This window comes from Rattus norvegicus, chromosome 10 (genome assembly GCF_036323735.1).
Source record: "Rattus norvegicus strain BN/NHsdMcwi chromosome 10, GRCr8, whole genome shotgun sequence".
NCBI lineage: Eukaryota > Metazoa > Chordata > Mammalia > Rodentia > Muridae > Rattus > Rattus norvegicus.
The window spans coordinates 65,834,865-65,854,527 of NC_086028.1; the positions used below are offsets into that span (position 1 = coordinate 65,834,865).

The window sequence follows — 19,663 nt, forward strand, 5'->3', positions numbered from 1 at the left end:
TACGCCTGCGTGTGAGACTGTGGGTGAGTACGCCTGCGTGTGAGACTGTGGGTGAGTACGCCTGCGTGTGAGACTGTGGGTGAGCACCCCTGAGTGTGAGACTGTGGGTGAGCACCCCTGAGTGTGAGACTGTGGGTGAGCACGCCTGCGTGTGAGACTGTGGGTGAGCACGCCTGCGTGTGAGACTGTGGGTGAGCACCCCTGAGTGTGAGACTGTGGGTGAGCACGCCTGCGTGTGAGGGTTCGAGGTGTGGTCCCCTTTACACACACAGCTCAGTCTGCTGGGGGCTGGAGTGCTCGGGGCTGCCTCACATGGCCCTTCTAAATGGGTCATCCTCTATCAATTCTGTCTTGCCTCAGACACAGCTATTCCTATGAAATCTGCCTCCTCCCTCTCCTCCCCCTCCTCCCCCTGCCCCAATTCCTCTCAGCTGGAGAAGGAAATACTGACCTTCTCCCTCTCATTCCTGCAAGATAGGGATGGGGACAGGGATGGCTGGGGGGGGGGGCGGTGATGAGCAGGCACAGTGGAAAGAAGAAAAAGGCAGGAGTTGGGGTTGGGGATTTAGCTCAGTGGTAGAGCGCTTGCCTAGGAAGCGCAAGGCCTGGGTTCGGTCCCCAGCTCCGAAAAAAAGAACCAAAAAAAAAAAAAAAAAAAAAAAAAAAAAAGAAAGAAAAGAAAAGAAAGAAAGAAAAGAAAAAAGAAAAAGGCAGGAGTTTATGATGATCTGCCCACTCCCTGCCTCCTGGGAAGCAGCCGTGGTACCCCAGAAGTTCTGGTGAGGAGGACAATCCACTCAACACTGAAGGGTAGACAGAGGCACCCGGGGACCTGGGAAACAGTTCTGTTAGTTTCCACTTCTATCTGGTGAGCAGCCTGTGGCCATGTAGATGAGCAGTCCCATTGGAGACCCTCATGCCTTTCCAGAAGAGAGCAGCTCCCTGCCTGCCTCCTGGGCGCTGACCATCCTTGGAGCTTAATGGAATGCACTTCCAAATCCCCTAACCGTCAGGGACTGCTTTTGCCTTTAGCTCCATGTTGAGAAATACCATACACCTGTAATACCAGCATTCGGGAGGCAGAGGCAGTTAGATCTCTGTGGGTTCCAGGCCAGCCTGGTCTACAAAGTGAGTTCCAGGACAGCCAGGGCTACACAGAGAGACCCTGTTTTTTTAAAAGTACCATTCCTGTGACTGAGAAGTGTTTAAATATTAGCAATTTCATATACTGCAGCCTAATAGGTACACTGTTGATTTACTTCCAAAATGAGGGCGGAGTGTGTATTCGGTATCTCATCAGAGCAAATGGCAGAAAAAACTATGGATTTGACAGTCAGGAAATCTGGATTTGAGAGCCGTTTGATGGCTGGGTCTGTCACTGTGAGCTCCTGGGGCTGCCATTGCTCCCATAAGGTAGTTGTTAGAAAGATGTTAACAAACAAACCGGGACATACTTTCCACATGGCAAACACACTACTCCACAGAACCTGTGTGTGCAAATGCATGCATGTTTGTACATGTAACTTATTACATTTATGTTTTATTTTTGGGGGGAAATGGGAGTACATGTGTGCCATGGTGCAAGTATGGATATCAAAGGACAACTTTTTTTTTTCCTTTTTCTTTTTTTTGGAGCTGGGGACCGAACCCAGGGCCTTGCATTTGCTAGGCAAGCCCTCTGCCACTGAGCTAAATCCCCAACCCCTCAAAGGACAACTTTTGAGAGTCAGTTCCTCCTACCTAATGGTTCCCCAGGATTGACCTCAGGCTTGAAGGCAGATGTTTTCTCCTACTGAGCCATCTTGCCAGCTTTATATGTGACTATTTAACCTATGAATTATACTTCATATCTACAGAGAGAAATCAGCAAATGTGTTCTTAAAGCTTCTGCTATATCCCAGAAAGATGTGTAGCACTTCTGTTCTCAGGCCTAGCTGTTCAATTTGAGATTTTTGCCCTACATAAAAGTATGTCTTGTGGTTGTTGTAGTACATACCTGTAATCCCAGCATTTGAAAGGCTGAGGCGGGAGAATCAAGAGTTCAAGGCCAGCCTGAGCTACATAGAGAGACCATGTCTCAAAAACAAAACAAAAATCTGGACAGGTGGCTCAGTAGGTAAGGGTTGGCTGCAACAGCCTAAGAACCTGAGGACCATGAAGAGCTGGGTGTGGTAGCACATGTCTGTGCCTCCAGTACTCCTCCAAGGAGATGGGTGAGGAGACAAGACAATTCCCAGGAGCTCCTGGACCAGCTAGTCTGGAAGACGCAGTAGCAAACAGTAAAGACCCCGCCTAAACAATGAGGGAGGAAGAGGCTGCCCTTGATCTTCACATCTGCACCATGGCATGTATGTGCCTTCATTCACAGTTGACGTACAGATGCACATGTACATGCACATGTACACATCACACATGTGTGCACATGCACAAATAGATTAATAAACCCTGAAAATACGCCTTTTGTGTGTATGTGTGTGCACACGTGAGTGTGTGTGTGTGTGTGTGTATGATTTTTAAAAATCCAGTTTACACTAAAAAACTAAAGTCAGAAAATATCTCAACCAAAGATGTGGTTCAGAAAAAGGCTTTCAATCAAGACTTCTTATTTTAAACACTGGAAATAGAAAGATCCACCTGATAGAATAATTTATTAATTGCCTGCTGCTGGGCCCATAAGCCACAGTTCCATTTCTAAATATGCAAGCTATTTACTTACACTTTGCTGTGTGTTCGATGTTTTCCTAAAATATTTAGAAGCAAATCTTTGCAAATTGAATTTCATTGTCAAAGCTCAAGAAAGATAGCTGCTAAAAACAAAGGGAAAACCTCTGCCATAAGGTCTATGTAATTAAGTGAAAAGCCTCTTGTAGGGAAGATAAACCACTCCTGATTTATATGCCATGCCTTCAAGATGTATGTGATTGTGTGTGTGTGATTGTGTGTATGTGTGTATGTTGTGTGTGTAATTGTGTATGTGTATGTTGTATGTGTGTATGTTGTGTGTGTGATTGTGTGTGTATGTGTGTGTATGTTGTGTGTCTGATTGTGTATGTATATGTGATTGTGCGTGCATGTATGTGTGTGAGAGATTGTGTGTGTCTATTGCGTGTATATGTGTATATGTATGTGTGTGATTGTGTATATGTGTATGTGTGTGATTGTGTATATGTATGTGTGTATGTGTTTATGTATATGTGTATATGTGCATGTGTGTATGTATGTGCGTGTATGTATGTGTCTGTGTTTATGTGTTTGTGTGTATGTATGTGTATGTATGTCTGATTGTGTGTATATGTTGTGTGTGCTTGTGTGTGTGTGTATGTTGTATGTGTGATTGTATGTGTATGTGTGTATGTATATGTGATTGTGCATGCATGTGTGTGTGAGAGATTGTATGTGTCTATGTGGGTGTATATGTGTATATGTATGTGTGTGTGATTGTGTGTATATGTGTGTATTTATGTGTGTATGTGTTTATGTATATGTGTATATGTGCATGTGTGTATGCATGTGTGTGTATGTATGTGTGTCTGTGTGTATGTGTTTGTGTGTATGTATGTGTATGTGTATGTATGTATGTGTATGTGTATGTATGTATGCATGTGTATGTGTATGTATGTATGTGATTGTGTGTGTGTGTGTGTGTATGTGTGTGATTGTGTGTTGTACTGAGCATTGAACATTGAACTTAGGGCTAGGCAAGTGCTCTTAGTTGGTTGGGCAAGCATGATGTGAAGGAGACTGGTTCTGTACTTGTTCTCCTTGGCTGAGTCACTGTCTTATCCTCCAGGACTGTGGGAGAGAATGAAGTGAAAGGTCTGGTTCCCCAGGGGCCAGGGCTCTTCTGTATTTAGAGCAGAGGCAGAGCCTGCTGTGTGAGACTCTTCTCTCCAGTGTTCCATGCACTCATTTCCTGCTAGGGGGAAAATGGTTCTGTAAATAAGCATCTGAAGGGCAGGAGGACTTTGTCATTTAACCCCTTCACTGCTGGGGGTTGGAATTCCCTCAGCTCCCTGAGCAGTTGAGTAGAGAAGAGAGGCAGACAAAATGTTTTGCAATCTCTTGGAGGGTGGATGTGGACTGGGGGTGGGGGTAGGGCAGCAGGGGCGGGGCTAGTAACATAGAATTGATTTGGCGTCTTGTGCCTACAGAGTGGGTTGAGGCCAGCCTGGGATACCTGGACTCTGCATCAAAAAAAGAAAAAAGGAAAACCCCCACAAACCTGGCCTTAGCAGTGCTAACCTCCCAACCCCCCCCCCCCCACACACACACAAAAGCAGCCTTAGTAGTGTTATGGTTATCACAGGGCTGGATTCTGCCTAGGGTCATGCGGACTCCTGATTTCTAAAAATACTCTACAGGGTGAACTCATGGTTTTCCAGGATCTGGATTAGACTGAGATTTTGCATTGTACTAAGTAAGATTAGACACTGATAGGATGCCCATATCATAAAATTAGTGTTTTATGCTTACTAATTCATTTCATTCTTTATAATCACCTGATAAAGTTGGTAATTGACATAGGGACTGTTTGTGTCAAATCCATTAACAAGGACACTGGAGAAGAGGGAGTAAAGAGCCTCCCCAGTGAAGTCAGATCAAGAGTGCGACATGTTCCTTTATTTATTCCCCTCTGTGTGCCACCCCTCTGCTTTATGTAGTGCTGGGGACTGAGCACAGGGCTTTGCGCATGCTGGGAACTGAGCTACATCCTCAGCCTTGGATAGGCTCTGTAAGGCTGACCCAAGCTGAAGCACAGAAGGAGCACGGGGGCGGAAGACCTCAGCAAGGGAGGGCAGCTGAGACAGTCGGACTTACTCTACCTGACTCTGTCTCAAGATACAGTAAAAGAGACCACGCCTTCATATACAACATTGAGGCCATGCACGCACTTATAATCCAAGCACTTAGGGGGCCGTGGTGGGAGAATCACAGTTAGAAGCCAGCCTGTCTATATAGCGAGATCCTGTCTTAACAACACCAAAGTAGTCAGTGTTGGTGCCACACACCTTTGGAGGCAGAGGCAGGTGGATCTCTGGGTTTGAGACCAACCTGGTTTACAAAATGAATATGTCTGTGTGAATAGATGCCACATATGCCTAAAGAAGCCAGAAGAAGGCTGGGGATTTAGCTCAGTGGTAGAGCGCTTACCTAGGGAGCGCAAGGCCCTGGGTTTGGTCCCCAGCTCCGGAAAAAAAGAACAAAAAAAAAAAAAAAAAGAAAGAAAGAAGCCAGAAGAAGCCAGGTTACCTGGAGTGGGGTTATGATGGTTTCAAGCTGCCCAAAGTGAGTGCTAAGAACTACCGAGGTCTTCGAAACACAAATATGCACTCTTTTTTTTTTTTTTTTTTTTTGGTTCTTTTTTTTGGAGCTGGGGACTGAACCCAGGGCCTTGCGCTTCCTAGGTAAGCGCTCTACCACTGAGCTAAATCCCCAGCCCCACAAATATGCACTCTTAACCACTGAGCCAGCTGTCTCTCCAGCTTTTTAAAAATTTATTTATTTTAGGTATATGGCTGTTTTGCCTGCATGCATGCATGTGCACTGCTTGAATGCCTGATGCCTGGGGAGGCAAAAAAAGAGCATGGAATCCCCTGGAACCGGAGTTACAGACCATAATGAGTCCCTATGTGGGTGCTGGGAATCGAACCCAGGTCCTCTGCAAAAGTTGTCGGTGTTGTTAACCACTGAGCCATCTCCAACCCCAAAGTTCACTTCTTCTTTTTTTTTTTTTTATGTGCATTGGTGTTTTGTAAGCATGTGTGCCAGTGTGAGGGTACCTGATACCCCTGGAACTTGAGTTACAGACTCCAGCTCTCTAGCTCCCCCTTTTTTTATCCCCCTCTCCTTTCAAGGCTCTTTCAAGGCAGGGTTTCTCTGGATTTCTCAGTATAGCCCAGGCTGTCCTGGAACTTGCTTTGTAGACCAAACTGACCTCAAACTCACAAAGATCTGCTTCTTCCTCATGGGTACTGGGATTAAAGGCATATTCCACCACCACCCAGCTAAAATTCACTTTTTTAAATTATTTTTTTAATTTTTTAATTTTTTTTATTTTATGTATATGAGTACAATGTAGCTGTCTTCAGACATAGCAGAAGAGGGCATCGGATCCCATCACAGATGGTTGTGAGCCACCATGTGGTTGCTGGGAATTGAACTCAGGACCTCTGGAAGAGCAGTTAGCACTCTTAACCACCAAGTCATCTCTCCAGCCCCAAAATTCACTTCTTATAAATTATTTTCTTTTCTTTCATCCCTGCCTCCTTCTTTTCTTCCTTCTCCTGGGAATAGAACTCAGGGTCTGATCTTATTCTTGCTAAGGAAGCTCTCCTGCCATTCTACCTCCTTCCCACACCATGTACTCATTACATATGCAACCCAGGGCATCCCGTGCGGTCCCAGTCCTGGACAGCAAACAGCACCATGCCATCTACAAAGCTTTTTTTTTTTTTTTCTTTTTCTGAAACAAAGCATGTGCCTGTGATCCTAGCATTTGAAGGCCATGCGGTCTGCCACCTCCCAGCTGCAGGAGGCCTGAGGGTCACTTCAGGGATTGGGCTCCGGGGTCCTTGAGAAGCACTCACTCCTGTTTTGTTCCCTGTTCCTGTGATAAGGTGCCTTGATAAACACAAGCAGTCCCAGTGTGACCCTGCCATCTGCTTCCAAAGAGAATGTTCAGCAAGCAGATGTCAGGCTTTGTAGTTTAAGAGGGCAATGTGCTGCCCACCTCACTATTGAAGACGGCTCCTTATGGACAGGGTCATCATGCTTCCTGTTGCTGGTCTGGGACTTGCTAACTTCCAACCTTTCAAGTTGATCCTTCTCTTTCCACTCTTCCTCCTTCCCCTCTTCCTCCTCTTCTTCCTCCCCCTCCTCCTCTTCCTCCTTCTCTTCCTCTTCTTCTCCTTCTCTTCTTCCTCCTCCTCTTCCTCCTCTTCCTCCTCTCCCTCCTCCTCCTCTTCCTCCTCATCCTCCTTCTCCGCTTCCTAGACTTCTTTAACTCTGAGAGAATTTAAGTTTATTGAATACAAAACACTTGTTAGTTACAAAGCAATTAGCAAAATAACTTACCAAGCAGTACATTTTAAAATACTTTTTAGATGTATTATCTTATTCATTTATGTGTATGGGGCTAGGCAATATGTGCACCATGCTGCATGCATAGAGGTTAAAGGACAACTTGCAAGAATCAGTTCTCTTTTTTCCTCTAAGTCCTGGGAATCAAATTTAGCTTATATTTGGCAGCAAGCCATCAAGCCAGCCAACAAATATGTTCAAAAAAACAAACACAAAACTATAATTGTGCATTTGAGTTTTTGTTTTATTTTGTTTTTTCAAGACAGGGCCTCTCTATATATCCCTGTCATGTCCTGGAACTCACTGTGTAGACCGGCTGACCTTGAACTGTCTGCCACCACCTCCTGTTGCTGAGAATAAAGGCATGCTCCACAACTACTGCTTTTCTGTCTTCCTTCCTTCCTTCCTTCCTTCCTTCCTTCCTTCCTTCCTCCTCCTCTTCTCTTCCTCCTCCTCCTCCTGCTCCTCCCCCACTTGGTTAGGAGCCCTTTTCTTTATCTTAATTAAATGAAACTTCTAGAAGTTACACTTGTTCACAACATTAAGACATTAGAACATTTGAAGCAAATCCTGATTAAGAAAAAAGGAAATTTTCTCTGCAGTTTTCCCAAGGCTTGTTTCTTCCACTGTCCCCATTATTTGGGGCCCCTGTGAAGTTTACAACCTTAAAGGAACAGGAGCTATGTCCTGGAGCAGGGCATGGGACAGCCAATGGGGCAGAGTGACTGGATAGGAGGGACCGAAGTCCCTGATTGTGCCTAGTTCCCTCTTTAGCCAGGCCAATGTGCTCCAGGAAGAGCCCAGGCTCATCTCTGTTGTGTGCAAGCATCTGTGTAAGGGAATTGTGCTTTGAATGCTCTGCAGAAGAGCCCCTCAAAGGAAACCCACAGAGGAGTCTTTTGTAAAACGAAAAATCCTTTTGTAAGGTGAATAATTGTATTCTGTTTATTTGCTCTGGAGGCTTAAGAGGGTTTTTTTTGTTTTGTTTTGTTTTGTTTTTTTAGATTTTTCTAGGGAGAGAGAAAGACTTGTTTGAAGGCCATCTGGCCCACCCCCTCCTCACGCTCAATCCTCACGTGCTGAAGCCCCATTTGGTACCTCAGTGACAAGAGACTCATGATCCACACAATGGGCCTTTAGGTTTTGTGCATACTAGAGATGGACACTTGTCTGGAACAAGAACAGTAATTGCACGCATACTATTGATACTCGACCACAGCGAATGTGACCCCTGAGTTGGAAGGTCGAAGGATCCTGTGGTCCTTACTCATTCTTCACAGGCATGATTCTTACCCTGAAGGTTCCCCTTTGACTCTGCTGGGTGTTGAAAGAACCAGAGTTGGGGTCAATCTAAGACCAGTGGGAAAATTCCACCACAAACCTCTGAGCACAAAGTAGAGCCAGCTTAGTTCCTGGGACAACTGCAAGTCAACTATCAGACAAAGCCACCTGTGACTCCCCAACTGACCCCCTTGCAAAGTCCTGGATGGTCCACTGATCACGAGTCAGTTTGAAGGTCGCTTCACTGCACCAATCGTACTCTGCCCAGTTACTATTGTTTGAATTCTGCCCTTATCAGAGGAATATAACTCTCTGTCAGAGTCTGCTCAGCGTCGTTTCCCTCTTGGTGACCCCAACATAAAATCCCTCTTGCTTTTACACCGATCACAACCTCTGTGAGTCTCATTCAAGAGGTCCCATAAGAGGTTCAATTCAGATCTCACAGTGTCCTGTCCCACATTTCTTATCACCCATGGGCCACAGCAAAGAATCCAGCTCTCAAGGAGTTCAAGGAGTTCACTGTCTGAGGTGGATCCATATGCTGTGTCGTGTGCGGCTCAAGAGCTTTTCTGACAGGGATAAACTTACCATTGCCCGAAATCTTAAAGCCATGCTGGAATGTTCTATTGCTAAGTTCTAGCCCTCACTTCATGGAGCGGCTTCTTTTCATGTCAGGGCTCTTATCTGAAGAGGAGGGGTCTGAGCCCAAACTGACAGAACTCTCTCCCTTTCCTCTAGAACTGGTCAGGCATGAAGTGCCAGTTCAAGCTGCTGCGGATGGCTGTGGCCTTGATCTGTAGTGAGTATGGCTGGGCATGCAGGGAGGGGTGCTGGGGCTGTGTGAGCAGGATCTGTCCTTACCCTTCAAGAGCTTGTAGTAAAGTGAGGCCTATCAGTAATGTGTCCACGGCAGGGACATTCTGAGGAAACCTTTCTCTTACCTTGATCCCTCTTAATTTGTTTTGTTTTGTTTTGTTTTGTTTTGTTTTGTTTGGGACAGGGTCTTATGTAGTCCATGTTTGCCTTGAACTCAATAGCCAAGGATGGTTTTGAACTTTCGATCTGTCTTTCTTCACTTCTGAAGTGCTGGGGCTAAAGCTTCTGTCGCCACACTGGTTTTTATACGAAGCTGGGATTTGAGGAGCTGGGCAAACACTCTTACCAACTGAGCCACATTGCCCGGACCCTTCCTGAATTAAAAAAATTTTTTTTTCTATGTGTATGTTTTATCTGTCTGTATGTCTGTGAACCACATGTATGTCTTGTACCTAAGGAGGTCAGAAGAGGGTGTCAGATCCCCTAGAACTTGAATGATACAGTTAGAAGCCACCATGTGGGCACTGGGAATTGAACCCCGGTCCTCTGCAATAGCAAGAAGTACTCTTTTTTTTTTTTTTTTTTTTATAAGTGAACATTTTCTTTCTTTCTTTTTTTTTTAAAGATTTATTTATTTATTATATATGAATACACTGTAGCTGTCTTAGACACACCAGAAGAGGGCATTGGATCTCTTTACAGGTGGTTGTGAGCCACCATGTGGTTGCTGGGATTTGAACTCAGGACCTCTGGAAGAGCAGTCGGTGCTCTTAACCGCTGAGCCATCTCTCCAGCCCAGCAAGAAGTACTCTTAACCACTGAGCCATCACTCATAGCCTCATTTCTTAAACTTTTTATAGGCATAAAGCATGTGAGTGAAAAAGTACAGTGACCAGTGGGGTCAAGAAAAATTACCTGAATGTCCCTTTCAGGTTATGAATGTGACATTTTGGAAGTGTGTGTTGCACATGCACTTGTGTGTGCATGCACATTTAAGCTTACTGACTTTTCAGGCTGTAGACATGGCTCAGAGGTTAAGAGCTGCAGAGGACCTGGGTTCAGTTCCCAGCACCCACATAACAGTTCACATCTGTCTATAACTCTAGGTCCAGGGAATCCAAAACCTTCCTTTGGACCCTGTGGGAATTGCCCATGCCTGGTGTGCTTACTTATGTGCAAGCAAAGCACTCATACACATAAAAGTAAAGAACTTTCCTTTTTAAAAACCTTGCAGTCTTGCCTGATGGTGCAACATGTCTATATGATCATAGCACTTTGGGAAGCTGGGGTCGAACCTTTGAAAAATTCATTTATTCACTTTTATGGGCAAGGGCGTTTTGCTTGCATGTATGTCTGTGTACCATGTGCATGCAGGGCCAAGGCAGACCAGAAGGGGACAATCAGATTGCCCTGGAATAAGTTACAGACAGCTGGGAGCCATCATGTGGGTGCAGGGAATCTGAAGAGCAGCCACAGTAGGTGAGCGTTGATAGCGCACACCTTTAATCCTAGTACTTGGGAGGCAGAGGCAGCCAGGTCTACAGAGCAAGCTCCAGAACAGCTAGGGCTACAGAGAGAAACCTTAAACCAAACAACAACAAAAAAGAGCAACATTACTCTTAACTGCTAAGCTATCTCTCCAGCCCCAAGCGGATTGAAGTTTGAAGCCAATCTGGACTACAGAGTAAAATATCGTCTCAGGCTGCTCCCCAGCCCCCGCCACTTTCCTTTCTGTTTTAGTAGAGGCATCTTGTAGTGATGCCTAGATGTAGCTTGGGCTGGAACTGAAGTCAAGACAAGTCAGTTCTACTGATTGAGGTGCCTAGACCTAAAGACGGGCACTACTCAGCAACTGACCAAGTATCAGAGGGCATGTCTTAATCTTCGTGGTGCACGCCTTTAATCCCAGCACTTGATAGGCTAAGGCAAGTGGAACTCTGTGAGTTCAAGGCCAGCATGGTCTACATGGCCAATTCCAGGCCAGCCATACATAGTGAGGCTCTGTGTAGCTGGTCTTTGCTGCTTTGAGGGTTCTTTTTCCAACCCTTTATGCCCCCTCCACGGTTTCACCCCCTGTGTTGCAAGACATTTGATCACACTGTGAACCCAGAGCTTGGGTTATTTACTGGAAAACCCTGCTTCTAATTGCTTCGTGGCTCAACCTCTAGCACACTCCTTTAATCCTGAACAACAAAGGTAAAGTTAGTTTGCAGAAGGAAGCACCTCTGTTTGAAAGGGATGTCCAATTGAGTGTCAGACAAAAGGACGAACCAGAGAAAGACTTGACAGGATAGAATATGCCCAACTCTCGAGAGAAGAGAGGAAAGAGAGGAAAAAGGGAAGAGACAGTTTTACCAGGGACAGTTGTACAGAGACAGGTTGCAGAGGAACAAGCCAGACACAGGTGAAGACAGAACGAGCCGTAGAATGAGAAGGAGCCGGAAGATTAGAATAGATTGCCAGAGCAGAGCAAAGAGTCTGTCTCAGAGAGAGAGAGAGAGAGAGAGAGAGAGAGAGAGAGAGAGAGAGAGAGAGAGAGAGAATGAATCCCTGAATCTAATTTTGTCTTGTTTCTTCTCTGAGCAAGACTATAACAAACCACTATCAGGGCTGTATCAGGAGTATATCATTTATATACCTTCTGACATGTTCCCAGAATTCCAAATGCCACACAACCGCAGAAACTATCTGCAGCTGTCAAATCCACACCTCTGCTAGAGCTTGAGGCAAATCATAGTCAGCTGCTGTGAACAGTCAGAAGCAACCCCATTCCTACACCTGAGAATAAAACAGAAACACTTTCTAATACTATTTCTGTGGTTCTTGCATATAGTTCATTTTTATCTTATGTACATTGGTGTTCTGCCTGCATGCATGTCTGGATGAGGTATTGGATCCCTGGCTCAGGAGTGACAGAGGTGAGCTGCCATGTGGGTGCTGGGAATTAAATGCAGGTCCTCTGGAAGAGCAGCCAGTGCTTGTTAAAAAAAAAAAGAAAGAAAAAAGAAAAACAAAAAACACAAAATTTCAGAATTCTTACTACAACTCTGTCTAAAAGGGGGTGGGGGGGAGGGTGACGGTGTGCCTGGCTGAGGTGCCATGGGTACTTGGTAATCAGAAGATCATGGCAGAACTATGTGTAGTTGTGACTAGAAATAAAGCCAATAAGATCCTAGGAGTTGGAGGACGGTGGCTTTAAAGGCAAAAGTGGAAGCATCCATCCTCATACATACACTGGGAGGCCACTGAAGGCTTACAACAGGAGAGAGGCTGTAGGATATGACATAAAGGAACATGACTGCGTTATGATGTCAAAAACTGGACCGAGGGGCTGGGGATTTAGCTCAGTGGTAGAGCGCTTACCTAGGAAGCGCAAGGCCCTGGGTTCGGTTCCCAGCTCCGAAAAAAAGAACCAAAAAAAAAAAAAAAAAAAAAAAACTGGACCGAGCCAGGGGTTGGAGAAATGGCTTGGTGGTTAAGTGCACTCGCTTTGAAAGTAGGTGGATCTCAGTTCAAATCCCTGCCACCTCTTCCTCGTCCTTCTCCCCCCCTCCCCCCATCCCCTCCCTCCATCCTCTTCCTCCCCCTCCTCTCCCCCCTCCTCCAGGCATGGTACTCATGCTTGTAATCCTAGCACAGGGCCTTGATAGGGGAAGATTCTAGGAGCTTGCTGGCCAAGCCAGCTTATTCTAAACAGTGAGCTGCAAGATTCAGGTTCAATTAGAGACCCTATCTTTAAAAAAATAATAGGATAGAGGGGCTAGGGAGATGGCTCAGGGGTTAAGAACACTTGCTATTCTTGCAGAGAACCTGGGTTCAGGTCCAAGCACTCACACAGCAAGCAGCTCACAACTTCCCATGGGCCAAGCACATTCAAACCACCACACACAAGACACACACACTCAACACACAGTGAAAGGGGGATGAACCTGAAGCCTCAGGGCTCATCCTGAATGTAAAGAGGTGAATCTAAAAGGAGTTAGTGATAGAGAGCAGAGACATATTCTTTAGTTTCCAAAGCACGTGATGGAGGGCATATAATTAGGTTTAATTTATAAGTATAAACTTGAGATTCAGAGCACAGCTCAAAGGCATTACATCTAGAGTGTTCAAATGCCATTACCATCCTTACCACTCTTACTTTAGACCTTTGGAAAGTCAAGTTTGCCCCTGACCCAACAGGAGCCTTCTAGGTCTTGTATCCCCCTCCCCCTCCTCCTCCTCCCTCTTCTCCTCCTCTTCCTTTTCCTTTCTCCTCTTCCTTCTTCCTCACCTCTTCTTCCTCCTCCTCTTCTCTTCGTTTTCCTTCTTCTTCCATAAAAAACACTGTAAACATCATAGATCTGGGGCTGGAGAGATGGCTCAGTGGTTAAGAGCACTCACTGCTCTTCCAAAATATCCTGAGTTCAAATCCCAGCAACCACATGGCAGGCCCACACCTGTTTGAGGTCCTCTGGTGTGCAGATATACACGTATACAAAGTGCCCAAATACATAAATAAACAAACATTTTTAAAAAAAAATCATAAAAACTAAAACAGTGACAGAGAGGTAGGATCCATCATCTTTTACACTCTTTTTCTTAATTGGCTCCAGGAAAAAAGCCACCAGGTTGGCATGATTGAGCAAGGCCTCGGTGCTCCTTTCTCACCCTCTGCTGGCTGTCTTTAGAATTGCAGCTCTTTCTGAAGACAGCACTGACGATGAGCCTTTGTACCAGTGGGCAGATGAAGAAATGTCCCCAGGATGTAGGGTGACCACAGAGATGCCAGGGCCTTTGGACAGAGCTGTGTCTTTCTTAGGTTTTCTAGCAGGGCCCTTCTCAACATCCAGATGACAATCCAAACATCTTCTCTTGAGAGTGCCCTCCCTGCCTTGTGCCCAGCTTGGATTTTCTTCTTCTTCTTTTTTTTTTTTTAAAGATTTATTTTATTTATTTTATGTACAGCATTCTGCCTGCATATGTGACTGCAGGCCAGAAGAGGGCACCAGATCTCATTACAGATGGTTGTGAGCCACCATGTGGTTGCTGGGATTTGAACTCAGGACCTCTGGAAGAGCAGTCAGTGCTCTTAACCGCTGAGCCATCTCTCCAGCCCCAGCTTGGATTTTCTATTGTTTCTTTTTGCCTCATTCCTGAATCTCATAACGAAATGGCCTTGTGAATGTAATTGATTGACAATTTATCGCCAAGCCACATAGACTCTTGGGGTAGTTTTGTCTCCTTGGTTATGGCATTTGGCCTAGTGTCAGTGAATGAGTTAATGAATGCTGGGTGGCCAGTGTGCCCGATCTCTCCCCAGCCCCCGCCTGGGACCATGCTATGATGTCTCTCTGTCTCCTCCCTTTGCAGTGAGTATGGAGTTCGGGAGAGCCGTGTGGCTCCGTTTCCACCCATCGGCTTATCCCCCGTGCCCCCACCCAAGCTTTGTGGCACATTTGGGTGGCGTGGCTGTGGGCATCACCCTAGGCGTGGTGGTCCTCAGAAACTATGAGCAAAGGCTGCAGGACCAGTCGCTGTGGTGGATCTTCGTGACCATGTACACCATCTTCGTGCTGTTCGCTGTCTTCTGGAACATCTTTGCCTACACACTGCTGGACTTGAAGCTGCCACCACCCCCCTAAGGGACCAGAGGATCAAGGCAGGGAGAGAAGCAGAAGCATCCAGAGGAAGTACCCACATCTGCTTCTCATCTCCAATTCCGTGAGAGCAGGGAGAACTGGAGAGTCTTGGAGCTGGGGAGTGTGCATTGATTTAGACGGATGGTGGGCAGATGGATGTGGCTGCTGTCTTTTTCCTAGGCTGGTCTGACGATATAGGATCAGGGGTAAGGTCTGAGGCAAGGTGAGGGGGGCTGTCCCTGTGGCTTGGGTCTGTCCCATGTGCTCCCCTGTCACTGCCACAGAGTGAGCAAATAGCCCTCTTCCCTAGTCTCCACCTGGAAAGACACTGAGACACAGAGAAGTTCTGAGGCTAGCACAGCCAGGTTTTCCCCAGCGTAGGGGTGACTGTAGGCTTGGCCATGTTCTCTCTGCAGCTCAAGGTCTGGTGCTCTGGCAATGGATATGATGACTTTGATCTGGGGGGGCCCAGAGTGCCCCAGGCTTAGGTCCCATCAGTGGGTGCTGAGGCATTGCCCCTAGGGCTGGGCAGGGAGATGCTATAAGCTCCAGGCCTCATTCTTGGCCTAGGGGACGACCCTGTGCCTGGGGCAATGAACTTCATTCCAGTTTCCCCCAGGAAAGCCCCAGGACCAGTCTTCCCCTTCCTGCCTGTAGTCAAGGGTCAGCGTCTCACACCGTCACTCTGCATCCATGCCCTAACTGCTCTGTGGGGTCTTTTCTTCCCTTTTTACTGCCCTGACCCTACTCTGTGCCTCTCTCTTTGGGTGTGGAGACACAGTTTTGTAGTGGGTGTGTGTGTGCGCACGCGCGTGTGGTGATGTCAGGCAAATAAGAAGCTGCAGAGGGAGGAAGTAGGGACAGTGTACCATGGGGACATCTATAGGGGATTTCTGGGATGGGTAGCAGCAGAGTGCTGTGGAGTGCTTTCTCAGTGGCCTTGCCTTTAACACCATGCACCCTCCTTTTCCCATCTGGCTCTCCCAAACACCTGCTGAGCGCCATTGACCAGCGGAAAAATTGTCTGAGCTAGAAAGAAGACCAAAGCCCTACATTTGGGAGGAAACTCAGCTATGTTCTTCTGGTTCCCTTGGGGTAGCTTTCATGTCTATATTGCCTCCTGCAGAAGAAAGTCTTTGGAATGAAGGCCCAGGACAATGATACTGTGTGTGGCCATATCTCCATGTGAATTGATGGGACCAGAAGCTGTAGTAAAAGATATTTTGGTGAAAACCTTAGCCTCAGAGAAGAGGTGGGGGAGCTTGGGTGAGGGAGTTGCCAGAGTGAGAGCCACTGCAGACTTAGGCTGTTCCATCTAGAGGGGACTTGGAAGTAATCCTACAGGGAAGGTGAGATTGGGGGAGTCTCCTTGTGCTGCCCCGTATCCCAACAGCTAGGGGTGCCAGGTCTGGTGTTTGGCAAGGTAACTGGAAGCTTAGAGCCCAGTGCCTCTGCTCCTCTGAGACAGTCTGCTCAATCTGGCACTAGGGGCTTCTGGAATCCCTAAGTGGAGGCCATGAAGCAGATGACCTTTATATTGCCGTTGGAACTCTCAGCCCCTATGAGTCCAGGATGAGGAACCACAGGTCTGACACATGAGGAGCAGGGTAGGAGGATGGCAACTGCTCCTGGTTCTCTCACCATTTCAGCAACACTTCGCAGCTGGTCTCCATCTCCCGAGTCCCTCAGCCCTTCCTCTCCAGTGTGGCCACCAATCCAATGTGGCTGGGATTCACTCTTCATGCTGATAGCTGTAGGTTGGCCTCAAAGGCTGGGGAAATCCCCAAACAGCAGCTCTGTAGGCTAGCTTGCTTTTAAAGGAGAGAGGAGTCATGGAAACCAGAGAAGGAAAACAGGCCTTCAAAAGAGAGAAATTTCTCTTTAATGACATCATTCATCACTTGATTTTTTTTAATTAGGAGAAGCTCCCTAATGGGGGCTCTTTTGGCTCTCCATTTCCAAGCGAACCATTCTTGCCTAGAGCATTAGTGGAGGCATCGCTCACCGAACCCAGATCTTCCTCTAGTGTCCAATTCAGTTTGCAGATAATGAGGATTACCCAGTGCTGTGTGCTTCCCAGGGCTGGCTGCAAACTGTTGACTCTCCTCTGCCTTAAAAACAGTGCCCGTCCGTGAGCTGCCCCTCCCAGGACTAATTGAAGAACGAAACACTAGCCACAACGCTGGTTTCTAAATATTTTTGTATTGTGTACATTCTGTATATTTTTGTTGTAACGTATTATTTGAGAGCAGATTCCATTAAAGATTTTTTTTTTACGCTGTTGGTTATTCAGGAAGTGGCCTCAAGGGCTGCCATGTTACCTGCTTTGTCTGTGTCTGACTCATGGTGGGTGGGAAGGGTGAAAACAGGCAGTGGTGGTTGATGGGTTTGGACACTGATGATTGGCACTGTCTTCCTTAACCTTCTCAGAGTAGTTGGTGAAAACTGATGGTTCTTCCCATAAAAACACAACCACTGTCTTAGGGTTTTACTGCTGTGAACAGACACCGTGACCAAGGCAAGTCTTTTTTTTTTTTTTTTAAAGATTTATTTATTTATTATATATAAGTACACTGTAGCTGTCTTCAGACACACCAGAAGAGGGCATCGGATCTCTTTACAGATGGTTGTGAGCCACCATGTGGTTGCTGGGAATTGAACTCAGGACCTCTGGAAGAGCAGTCAGGTGCTCTTAACCGCTGAGCCATCTCTCCAGCCCCCAAGGCAAGTCTTATAAAGGACAACATTTAATTGGGGCTGGCTTACAGGTTCAGAGGTTCAGCCCATTATCATCAAGGAAGGAACATGGTGGCATCCAGGCAGGCATGGTGCAGGGGGAGCTGAGAGTTCTACACTTTCACCAGCTAGCAGAAGACTGGCTCCCAGGCAGCTAGGAAGTGAGTCTTAAAGCCCACAGTGACACACCTACTCCAACAAGACCACAGCTCCTAATAGTGGTACTCCCTGGGCCAAGCATAAACAAACAACACACCCACACAGGGCACTTCCTGGACAGTTTTAGAGCGGGTGCCAGGAGATAGGGAAACTCACTGGGCCCCTGTCCCTCAGGCCTATTTTCCCTTCCATTCATCCAGCTCTAAGTGCCTCCCTCCGAGCTGCTCTAGGGATTGACAGTTGGCAAGACAATGAAGAAATGACAAATACTACCTGGACTCGAGGACAGAAAGGCTGGGATATAATGGTTGTGGATGGAGAACACAGCCCCGCCCCACGAGCTCAAAGTGTTTATATGTACTGTTGAACAGGGAAGTTGGGCTATGGCATCCAGTTTAACAAAGAAGCAAGTGGAGCTAAGCTTAGGGGGGCACAGTCTCTGTAGGGACGCAATCTTCAGGCCATAAACATGTGGAGGGGGAAAGTTATGGTAGACATTTTCTGTACACACTATCTATATTCACACAGACCAGAGGAAACCTTTCCCATTCCTCTGAGTCTCACCCAGGGAAGGTGTTGCCACTCCTACGGGATTGACACACTGAAGTCTTTGACCTGGCCTTGCCCATGGCAACAACACATCCACCCAGGACCATATATATATATATGTGTGTGTGTGTGTGTGTGTGTGTGTGTGTGTGTGTGTGTGTGTGTGTGTGTATAATGTGTATATATTTTTAATATAGTATATATACTTTTATACATGACTAGTATATGTATATATACAACATATGATTAATATGATTGTTATTAGAGAAATCTTTGAAATGCCCCCCAGAAACCTCTTTTTTTCTCTCCCTCAATAAGCCTGGTGCTTCCAAGTTCAATCAACATCTTAACTTGAAGAACAGTCAAGTTCACACGCAGGAGGGGAAATGAAAGCAGCATATATGCTCAAGGAACTCTGGAAGTTTAACAGCTGAGTTGGCTTTGCATGGATGAGGCTTGGAGAAGCCAACTGGGTGCCTGCCTTTTCCAGGTCGGCACCAGCCTATGCGGCTTTCCAGATAACAACTATTGAATGCTAGAGGATTAAATTGCCCTGTTAAGTGCAGAGTGGGGGTTATTTCCCTTCACACCAGTTTCCTGTGTGTTATTGGAAAATGTTTTCAAACCCTGCAGGAGGCATCCCAGAACTAAGATCAAGAGTGCATCTGGGGGGTTGGGGATTTAGCTCAGTGGTAGAGCGCTTGCCTAGGAAGCGCAAGGCCCTGGGTTCAGTCCCCAGCTCCGGAAAAAAAAGAACCAAAAAAAAAAGTGCATCTGGTTAGGTCTGACTGAACACCCACTTCTACTTGCATGTACAGAGCTGAGGCCCCTTTTCAGGCTTTCCTCCAGGCTCTCCCAGGCTCTGGGTTCCTGAGGCATCAAGGCAGCTCCTTGGAGAACCGCAAGCTGCTTCATGACATTTGCCTTTGGCCTCCTCCTGTTTCCCTTTACTTTTCTGTCTCTTCCTTTCTGTCAGACTCTCATTCATCTGTTGAGATGTTTACCAATGATAATTTAAGAAATGAAAATGAACAGGGCCTGGTAGCACACACCTTCAATTCCAGCATCAGAGGCCGAGAGCAGGCAGATCCCAGAGTCTGAGGATGGCCAGGGCAACTCAGAGAAATCTGGCCTGGGGGGCTGGAGGGGGAGAGGGGGGAAGAAAGAGGCAAAAAAAAAAAAAAAAAAAAGAAAGAAAGAAAGAAAAAAAGAAAGAAAGAAAGCAAGCAAGCAAGCAAGCAATTTACTAAGTTCCTTCTGATGCTAGATGTGGTTTGCATATGCTTGGCCCCGAGAGTGGCACTATTTGGAGATGTGGCCTTGTTGGAGTAGTGTGTCGCTATGGGTGTGGGCTTTAAGACCCTCATCCTAGCTGCCTGGAAGCCAGTTTTCAACTAGCAGCCTTCAGATAAAGATGTAGA

The 19,663-nt window shown here is 46.5% G+C and overlaps 1 protein-coding gene across 10 annotated transcripts in view; it reads left to right on the top strand.

Moving 5' to 3' along the window:
* Rhbdl3 (rhomboid like 3) overlaps positions 1 to 17,085 on the top strand; it is a 54,805-nt gene extending 37,720 nt beyond the window's left edge. For 4 of the 10 annotated variants that reach the window (XM_017597117.3, XM_063268686.1, XM_063268687.1 and 1 more), the window contains 2 exons: positions 9,100 to 9,160; positions 14,530 to 17,074. In XM_017597117.3, the coding sequence (XP_017452606.1) occupies positions 9,100 to 9,160; positions 14,530 to 14,671 (203 nt within the window). In that variant the 3' untranslated portion in view covers positions 14,672 to 17,074. 10 annotated transcript variants of the gene reach the window in all.
* The last annotated feature ends 2,578 nt before the right edge of the window (positions 17,086 to 19,663 follow it).